The sequence below is a fragment of the Anabas testudineus genome, chromosome 24, assembly GCF_900324465.2.
Source record: "Anabas testudineus chromosome 24, fAnaTes1.2, whole genome shotgun sequence".
Classification (NCBI taxonomy): domain Eukaryota; kingdom Metazoa; phylum Chordata; class Actinopteri; order Anabantiformes; family Anabantidae; genus Anabas; species Anabas testudineus.
The window spans coordinates 3429034-3439973 of record NC_046632.1 but is presented as its reverse complement, the minus strand read 5'-3'; the positions used below and the strand labels follow the sequence as shown (position 1 = coordinate 3439973).

General features: G+C 38.8%; 1 protein-coding gene across 1 annotated transcript; it reads left to right on the top strand.

The window, feature by feature from the left end:
- Positions 1 to 8485: 8485 nt before the first annotated feature.
- Positions 8486 to 9469, top strand: LOC113149637 (trace amine-associated receptor 1-like). The gene has a single exon (XM_026341846.1). The coding sequence runs from the start codon at positions 8486 to 8488 to the stop codon at positions 9467 to 9469; it is 984 nt and encodes a 327-aa protein (XP_026197631.1).
- Positions 9470 to 10940: the final 1471 nt, after the last annotated feature.

Genomic DNA, 10940 nt, shown 5'->3' with positions numbered 1-10940 from the left:
AAATGTTTGTGTTTTGCTGCCTAATTAAACAAATCCCACACATATACTTTAGGTTAACTGATGCAAAAAACACTTTAAAATTGAGACTGGCATTTTTATTTTATGTCATTACCTGACCATTTGAGCATCAATTAGTCACAGTGGTGTTTTCACTACTGATGTAAGTAAACAAACAAACAAACAAACAAACAAACAAACAAACAACAACAAAAGTGACCTATATTCTATATTCATTAAACTCAAATTAATTATCTCTAGACTCTAATTAAGTCCATACTTCATGTCACAATATGCCTACAGAAAACACATATGGACAAGCATTAGTCATCTGTTCCAGTAGCTACCAGACATAATACCTTTTGTGGTCGTTCTCTCCAGAAACAACACAGCATTGTGTAAAGCAAGACGTTTGACTTTGACAATAATCTGAGTTTCAGCACCACTGCATCACTTTGAAGTAATTGTGACAGTGGGACATGTGTTGTGGGCAAACAAGACTTGTCGGCCTACCTGAGACAACTGAACTGCAGCTGTAAACCAAAAAATGATAAAATTTAAATATTGTTTTAAAACTGCATTAACTAATGTATTACACATTTTCTGAAGAAATTACTTGATAAAACGACGAGCAGTTAGCAGTTCTATGTGATTTCATGTTTCTGTGTAACAGACAGATCTTCTCTTGTTATTCCAGTCACACTTGGCCTTGTTATTGCATATGGCCCATGCATCGATTCCCTTTGCTGAATTCCTTGTAACTTCCTTGTAACCTAATAAGCTCAATATAAACACGGCCAAGATTATCTTTGTTTGATACCCAACCTCTCATTAACTTATTTCTGTTTGAAGTTCAGTAATGTTACATGTAGTGCAACTTAACCTTGGATGCCTTGTATTAGATTGGCTGCTATTGTTATCACCATAGAAGCCATAGCAACAAAGGATGCACATCCTCTAGAAACAATGATAGATATTTGTACAACTGGATAGGTTATTAAAGTCTCTTCCTCCTTACTTGACATTGAATCACTGCAGTGCTGCTGTACAAATGCATTATGAGTAAAGAAAGAAGATATGTCAGCTATTTTCTTCTAAAATCACCTTGTTTGTCAGCAATGTTACTGGGCATGCTCATGATTGGATCTTACATTCAAGCTGTTAAACACATAGTTCAATCGCCTCTTTATTGTTACTCTCAGTTAAGAAAAATAATATCCTCCAAGCTCTTTAAATGACAACTTTTGGTCTTTTCAAAAACCCACAGATACTTGATTGTCTTGCTGAAAAAATGAACATGGCTGCTGTACCTACTTACTACAGATAAAAAGTGGACAAATAAAAGTTCTAATAATTAAACCTAATGGCTAAAGCTACTTCTTGCTTTTTACAGCTATTTTCAATTTTTACACTTGGCAAAAAGTTTTATATACAATATGTGTTTATTAGTGCCAGTGTTTTTTTTGCATTTAACTGCTAGCTTTTAATTACATCATTACCTTGGGGCTTTTACCTTACCAGCGAGTGAGCATAATAGATATTGCGCCTATGGTGTCTGTTTAGATATAGGTTTCATTTTCACAGGGTATGAACCTGCTATGCCAGCCGGAGCAGCATCAACTTACTTTCCTCCCTCTGTTTCCCTATGAATCCTATTTAGCATTGACTGTATGTAAAATACAGCCTAGCTAGATATTATATATAATATAGACAATACAATAAATAATGACTTAACTGTAGACTTTGTAAATAACAGCTGAACAATGAAGGAAGTAAGTGAAAAAAAATCTAGACCCTGAAATGCTCCCTTTGCAGGATGGAACAAAAACACCGTCTCAGCCTGAATGCAAATCAGATACTGCTGGTGGAAAACACAGGTAAAGCTGCATAATTTGGTTAAAAGTCGCAATATGTTGCAAATGTTGTGAACAACACTATGTTTTGCAAATGTCATATGACAAACAACTGGTACAATGAGACTACATCAATTTCTTTGTGGACAGCCATGTACCCACAGAAAACTATTCGCTGCTCAAATAACCAAGTATATTGTGATACAGTAACCTGTATCTAATTCCCCTCAACTCAAACATACATTTATGATAAATAACATGAAAAAGTGAATGTCAGGAGATTGAGACAAAAATCAAATCCCAACATTATTATCATTATTAAGACTGGAGGTAAACAACCAAACCTCGGGCTCATGTGCACATCAAACATGTTAGACACACTCACTAGCTACTTTATTACAGCAATGTTGCTTTATTCGTAAGAAGGTGTCCCCCTCTTTAAGGCGACTTTGTCTGTTGTCATTGCATTTAAAATCACTGCTGCAAAGGCGCTGCAGTGTGTGTTTTACACAGGTAACTGGCTTGCCAGCTTCAGCGATGTGACGTTTGGACATAAAACAAAAGCAAATTGGATTTATATTGCCTTTAAAACATTACTGGTAAATTAACTGTCAAGTGCTTTTTTTTAGTTTTGCACGTGAGTGGACTGTCATGTGTAATGGTCCTGCAATGTGGTGCAGTACAGGGTTTTTTATTTATGGCTTGTGTGCTTGTGTCATTTAACAATATGATTTTAGTGCCTAAGAAAACAACTGTTGATATTTAATATTTAAAACAAAACGTCCTCATGATAAGGACAGCTAATCTCCCATTTCTTGCCTGTTCCCTCTTACTCATTAAAATTGGACTCTGCAGGTGTGTTATGATGTTTTTCAGATCATTAAGACGCCATGGATTTGTTTTGCTCTATTAGTGTTGTTATTGCAATAAAACATTAAAGCCCCAGGTTGAAAAGGTGAGGATGATGCAGCCAAGATGAATGTGTGTGTGTGTGTGTGTGTATAACGAGCGTAGCTTAGGGAGTAGCACGGTACATTCACACCTCTAATTGAGCGCTGTTGCATCACATCAACTAGCTGAAAAAAATTGTAAAGACATAAGTTAGCATTTGGGTCAATGTGTATAGTTTTAAAAAGTATTCTTAAGAGGGCAATGTATTTTACACCACAATACTTCTACTAACACCCACATTGCAAAAGAAACAACATTAAAGTGGTCAAAGTAGACAAAATATGCAGCTAAGGCATTTTAAGAATGAACCTGTTTGACCTGCCTCAGCTTCTCATTTCAGCTCACTTTTTAGATCATCCCTTGTTCATAGTTACTGACTGTGTAATTCCCTCATTATTGTTCAGAGACGTCAGCAAACAGTATACTAATGCCTTTATGTCTTCTGTTTCAGGTCATTTCAGTTGTTTAGCTTATTGCAAAACTAGGCCTATAGAAGGACTTTTTTTTTTAGGCAAATAGCTCACCACCAGGTTTGTGCAACAGTTTCCGTTGGTTCTGCTCATTCAGTAAGCATTTAGCCAGGAAGTAAGAAAGTAATGTTCTAGAGCTGAGATGTGATATGCAGATATGCAGCATTTCCAGTTAGGCTACACTTTGGCACAGCAGTGCTTTGGTTTACTGTAAGAATTATGAGGATGATTGCTATGTAACAACTGTTTTGACTCCAGGTCTATAACCTGTAACTGAATCTCTGTGTGACAGTTAAAGTGTCTGATGTGCAAGAAGGTAAGAATTTCTAATCCAGGATCAGTGATGATGAAGGTATTAACACAATTTTCAGAAAAGTGGAGACTTTTTCTAATATCATGTAAAGGGTTAATTTACCTAAACCTAATACCAGTTCTTTCTGAAAACAAACTGAAACATGGACTGTTTCCACTGTCACTTTAGTTTTCTTCTGACAAGACATGGGTTCATCATGGTTTTACATGTAGTTCTGCCTCAGATCTAGAAGGTAAAATTAATATTAAATTATTATTTTGCCCATGATTAACAATTCTCTTATCAAGTTTAGTTTTAGGATCAAGTAATGAGCCATGACCCATCTCTTGCAAACACTGACCCTTTAATGGATGCTCAGTCTTACAGTACAGCAGGTTTTGACATTTGCTTTAACTTGCAAAATCCAAATACATTAGACACTAAAAAAAAAGAAGAAAAGAAAAAAACGGTTAATCTTACTTGCTGTAAAGAATGAGGAAGTAAAAGAAAAAAAACAGCAAATGCTGACAGATTTATTACATTAATAGTACCAAACACCTGCATAAACCTAACATCTATACAACACACACACACACATAAACACGTTACTACCAGGAATACAGACAATGCAGGTATGGTGTTTCATCAGATAGCACATCACATACAGGTTCAACTTGTCGTTGATCTCCAATCTAGTAAAGAAACCAGTGTTGACTGAGCTGACCCTGAGTACATGGTGGCAGATGGTATGCTGACAACACAGACAGTCAGCTAAAACTGAACACCACCTACATGCTGTGGCACACAAGCAATAAACATATTTCACATTTACACACTCAGAAAGCTGCCAAGGTTCCTGTTGTAACAAGTCCCATGTCTTGTCCAGTGAAGAGTTCTTTCAATCTCAGTGAAACTTTACTATTAGCCCAGGTGAAGTACCAAGGGAAATGGCCCCCTTAGAGACAAAACACATGCAGGATGAAAACACAGAAATAGAACAGGGGTCCTCATACAGAACATTGTTTAAAGCAAGTAGATTTGTGGACTGAAGGAGACTTAAAGGTTTAAATATTTACACTGGGGAAACTATTAAACTTTATTGATTACATGTTGGTTTGCAAAAATGTCTGTACATCAAGAGAAAAACATACATACAAAACCAGGGATCACCAAATTTCTTAATTAATTATAGCTAAAGTGGTCCTCTGCTTTTTGAGCTCTATCCTATTCCATAACTGCACTCTAGAAGTTAGAACTGACTTTATTATTTCACCGCTTCTCTGCATGGTCTATACACAAAGGGAAGAGCTCCCTTTATATGGAATGCAGCCGGTCTGGCTTTTATTTTGGATCACCATGTAGTAAAAACTGCAGGTACCTCCATAAAAAGGTATTGAAAATGTGAAACACATACACAAACAATAAAATCATGCATCAGTGCAGATGTGTGAATAGGTAAAGTATGAAACATTAACCAAAAAAGACTAAATGTTATGAGGCTTGGGTCTGACTCCATAACCAGAGATGACACGGAAAAACAGGATGAGTTAAAAGGTGTACAGAAAGGAATATGACACTAATGTGAGGGGATCCAGAAGCATCACAGCTGAAGAAGTGAACGGACTGAATGAGGGATGCACAAGCTGTTCTGCAGGCCAAATGGCAGCGCCGTACCGAACCTTGTGCCGAAGGGACCAAGGACTCCATCTCCTGGACATTGAACAGTGGCGGTTGATGACCATAAACCACCTGAAAGGACTCAACCCCATGGCTGAAGATGGCAAGGAGTTATGAGCATATTCTACCTAGACCATCTTTGTCGACCAAGATGTAGGATCCCGGGAGCTCAGAAGATGGAGGCCGGTCTCCAGCTCCTGTTTAAAACGCCCATCCCCAATAGACAGAGAAGCAATGCACAATGATGAGAGTCCACGGAGATGTGGGACCAGGGCCGAGGAGGGATTGAGAGAGGACGAAGCAGTCCCACTGGATTGATTGATGACCTGTTCTGGCTTAAACATATATGGTGCAGGCCGAAACACCCAAATGCTTGACTGAAAAAGAGGGTGCGTGCCATTCCCAGGTGACAGGCCCAACGGCAGGAGTGGCACCAATCCAGCACCCTAGAGCAGAGGTGATCAAGGACAAACTGTTTATTAGATGGACAGATAGGAATGGAACATGTGTTTCAAATTCCTTTTTCTCAATGTCCAACAGGGTGATACCAAGGCAGGTGGCAGGAGGAAGGATGTAGTCAGATTGGGCAGGAGATTCTGCTGGCTCAAATTGTCGAGACAGAGTGTCTGCCTTAGCATTTCGGTGACCTAGGCGTTAGGACAGAGAAAAGTTAAAGCGGTTGAAAAATAGAGCCCACCTGGCTTGTCGTCCACACCAACAAATGTTGTGCAGCTCCCTCTAACCAGTGATGCCATTCCACCAGGGCCCATATTTAAAGGTTGGAGGCATCCACTTCTACGAGAAACTGACGGTGAGGGTCAGGTAACATCAGCATGGGAGCCGTGGTAATGCGTTCCCTAAGCTGGTCAAAGGCATCCTGTGCTTCTGGGGACAAAGTAAACCCAATCTTGGTAGAGGTAAGTAAATGCAATGGTCTGGCAATGGAGCTATAGTTTCCAATGAATCTCCTTTTTTGCAAAACCCAAAAACCGCTGTAAGGCCTTCCGAGACTTGGGGATTGGCCAATCTTTTACTGCCGGTACTTTTGCCGGATCCATCTGGATCAGACAAACAAGACAGACTTTGCACAGAACTGACACTTCTCAGCCTTAACAAAGTGGTGGTTCTGCAACAAACGTTGCAATACTCTTTGTACGTGTTTCACATATTCCATTTCAAATCTGGTGAAAATGAGAATGATATCCAGAAGGAGGGATAAGGACAATAATGCACATTATTGTACTTATTATTGAAAAGGGATCTTTTCTGGAGCAGAAAGGGAGAATAAACGATGTCATGGAGAAGAGGTACTGGGTAAAAGCCCAAAAGCGCAGTCATAGTGTCTGTAATGTAATAAGGAGGTCCCCTGCACGTTATTGAAAACGTGTTTGAGGTCTAAGTAATCAGGTGGGATGGCCGAAATGTCAGGAAATACCAGCACCGGTTCGGTTGTCTGTTATAATCTGTTCTTTCACTTGTCTACACGCAGCTGTAGAACAGGTCGAGCCCCAACCAAGAATCTTTATCCTGGCCCAGTCCAGGTGCAGCTCAGGAACCCCCGCCTCAGAGCCGGTCCAAAGTCATACACAAAGAAATCCAACAAAGAGGCAGAGTAGGGCAACAGGGGAGAATAGACACAGGAGAAGATCAGATACAGGGACGAAGGCAGGTCGAGAAGCAGAGCAATTTAGGTTACGGGAATCCACTTACGGTACCGCTGGTTCGGGCTGAGGCAGATCCAGGTATCTGGGAGACAGAATGAGGAATGACACAGTTTCAGAGAAAAAACACTCATGGTACCGGAGGTAACAGAGGCTTGTTGAGACAGAAGACAGATCCAAATGAGGGGGAGTCTGACATAAACAGGTCAAGCAGGTCAAGCAGGGTTTGTAACAGAAGATTAGTCCAAAGGTTAATGCTGGATATGTTCATTCTAATGTTGATGTGAGACTATCTGGCAAACTGGGGGACTGACAGACCTGCTAATACTGTCAAGGGACAGGGGAGACACAGGTGCAGGCGACTGACAATAACCTTAGAGAAGAGAAAGAAAACAGGGAATAGACCAAAAAAAAGCATTCAAGGGATCATGACACTAAACATGATTTTGTTTTTCTACTATATTAACAGTAGTTAAAAGTGTAATTTTTTTCACAGGCATGAAACAAAATACTGAGGTTGTTGCTGATACACATTCCTGCTAATGAAGAAGAAATACTCAAATCGTATCATATCATGTGTGCCAACAAGAGCTGCTGTATTTTTTTCTTTGGTTTATTAGCTGCTGTCAAAATATGTGGAAACCTTCTCGTCATAATTTCCACAACTAATTACACACAGCTACACACTTATACATACATGTTACATTACATATCATCTCACTCAACTTGAGTAATAATTATAAGAATTTGCCACTGTACACTTTTGGCCATGAAAGCATCACATACCTCTTTGAGACATACACTAACTTTAGCATTTCTTCAAGGATAACCTTAGCCTTAGTTTTGGCTGGAGTACTTATAGCAGGTGCAAATGTACAAATTAGCTAACAAACGTTGTATGAGGTGTACAACTTTCCAGCTTGCACTCTCCTTGTCTCCCTTCCACCAGCCTAAGCTAAGGGCACAAATGGTAATGAGTCGCTCGCTTCACATTTGCCTGTATAACTGAAGCATACCCTTGCTGGCAACGTGCATCAGCGTGAATTTGGACTGCAGTACCACTTTTGAACACACCGTCAGTCTTACAGATTGTTCCTTTAACAAAGGCATTACCTGTTTGCAAAAATGCATGCCGAGACTTAATCATTCCTAAAATGAATGATATTGTTTGAGGAAAATATTTTAAATAAAATTATATTGCAGCATTGTAAGCATGAGCTTCGAGTATGGTGAGAAGGGTTGTGAGGAAAAAACACTATACAGTATTTTGAATCTGCAGTACCACTTTTACCACTGCACATTACATTGAGTCATTGGTTAACTCAATCCATTCCTGATTGGACCACAATTATCATAATAAGCTGAAGGTTGATAAGTACTAACATTCTTCAGAGTGTCACATTTAACCAAAATCACCCATCAGCTTTGATTCATGGATGCTGTTGTATATCAAACAGGTATGTAAGAAAAACTGATTTCTATTGTATAATAGTTGTATAACTGGCACTGTGCACATTGTTAATTTTGATGATATGATATCTTTCAATAATATAAATTGTATTGTATTGTAGGAACATAAAAAAAATGGAACCAGAAGTTACTGTCAACAGTTCCGTCTTTGATTTCTGCTATGAAATAGATAAATACACTTACATACTGGCAAACACACCTTCTGTTAAATGTGCATTATTGTACTTATTAATCATGTTACTGTCTGTTGTTACAATATGTGGAAATCTTCTTGTAATAATCTCTATTATTTACTTCAAACAGCTCCACACTCCCACAAACCACCTTGTTCTCTCTTTAGCTGTTGCTGACCTGCTTGTTGGTATTTTTGTTTTTCCTTTCAGCATGACATTCTCTCTCAGCTTATGCATGAATAGTAGTAATTTCTTTTGCAAAATACGTGGCAGCTTTGATATAACACTGACCGCATGTTCTATACTGAACCTATGTTGTATTTCTGTTGACAGATATTACGCAGTCTGTCAGCCTCTGACATATAGAGCTAAGATAACTCATCATGTTGTTGTGATTATGATCATTGTGAGCTGGGGAGTTTCTGCTCTGATTGGAATTAGTGTGGTTGTTTCTGGGTTAAACAATGAAAAATGTGAGAAAAAATGCTTAATTGATGTTCTTATGGCAAACGCTATTGGACCTATCTTTGCATTTTACCTACCAATGATGATATTACTCTGTATCTACTTCAAAATTTTCCTTGTTGCTCAGAGACAACCTCGCAGCATTCATAACACAACCTGTCAGAGCACAAAGTCTGGAGCAACTGTCAGTAAGACGGAAAGAAAGGCCACAAAAACTCTGGCTACTGTTCTGGGTATTTTTCTGTTATGTTGGACTCCTTTCTTTCTTTTTGCAATTATTCAGCCTTTTACTTCAGTACCAGTTACAGTGGTTGAAGCAATTTACTGGCTTGGACTATCAAACTCAATGCTCAATCCATTCATTTATGCTTTATTTTACAGCTGGTTCAGAGCAGCTTTCAGAATGATAATTTCTGGAAAAATATTTCAAGGTGATTTTGCTAACATAAAATTGCATTAATTACTGTTTGGGGTGGAGAAACAAATTGGTAATGTCATTGATGATGAACTAAATGGTGATATAATAATGATAAGAATGATGATTCTTTTTACATGCAGTCTATTATAGTGGATTTTTACCACTGCATACTTCTGTTTACCTAAGCATGGCATAACTGTTGTCAATTGGAAAATAAACTCTACTATGTGATAAAATTGCACTGTGTCATGATTTATACTATTTCAATAATTCCCTAAATGTTAATATTATGTATATCTATATATTGTATTATATTCTATTATATTTAATCATTAAATTGTCATTTGCAAACAAAATGGCCTGTGGTTACTGTTGCTAACTAAATAAAACACATATTTACTTTAAACAGTGGGCCTCATGCATGAATCAGTCATGAAACTAAACTTTATTTGAAATAACTTGTGGCATTCACCAATTTTCTCAAAAACAAAGAAAAAAAAATCTGGAAAAAGCACATACAGTGAGGAACAAAAGTATTTGAACAATTGCAATTTTGCAAGTTCTCCCACTTAGAAATCTTGGAGGGGTCTGAAATTCACATTGTAGGTGCATTCCCACTCTGAGAGACAGAATAAAAAAAGAAATTCCAGGATGTATGTATGATTTTTAAAGAATTTATTTGTCTTGCACTGCTTAACATAAGCATTTCAACACCTGAGAAAATCAGTGTTAATATTTGGTACAGAAACGTTTGTTTGCAATTACAGAGGTCAAACGTTTCCTGTAGTTCTTGACCAGGTTTGCATACACTGCAACAGGTATTTTGGGCCACTCCTCCACACAGTCCTCCTCTAGGTCAGTCAGATTTTGGGGCTGTCTCTGACGCAGAGTTTAAGCTCCCTCCAAAGATGTGCTATTGGATTGAGGTCTGGAGACTGGCTAGGCCACTCCAAAACTTTGATATGCTTCTTACAGAGCCACTTCTTTGTTATTCTGGCTGTGTGCTTCGGGTCGTTGTCATGTTGGAAGACCCAGCCAGGACTCATCTTTAATGCTCTGAGGGCATGAGGTTGTTGCTCAGGATCTCACAATAAATGGCCCCATTCATCCTCTCCCTAATACAGTGTAGACGTCCTCTCCCCTTTGCAGAAAAGCACCCCCAAAGGATGATGTTACCACCCCCATGATTCACAGTAGGGATGTTGTTCTTGGGATGCAACTCATCTCTCTTTTTCTTCCAAACACGACGAGTGAAGTTTTGACAAAAAAGTTCTACTTGGGTCATGACTTTCTCCCATGTCTCCTCTGGATCATTCAGATGGTCTTTGGCAAACTTCAGACAGGCCTGGACATGTGATGACTTGAGCAGGGGAACCTCCTGTGCAATGCATAATTTGAAACCATGACAGCGTAGTGTTCTACCGACAGTGACCTTTGAAATTTGTCGTCCCAGCTGTCTGGGACATTGACCAGCTCCTCCCTTGTAGTTCAGGGCTGATTCCTCACCTTTCTT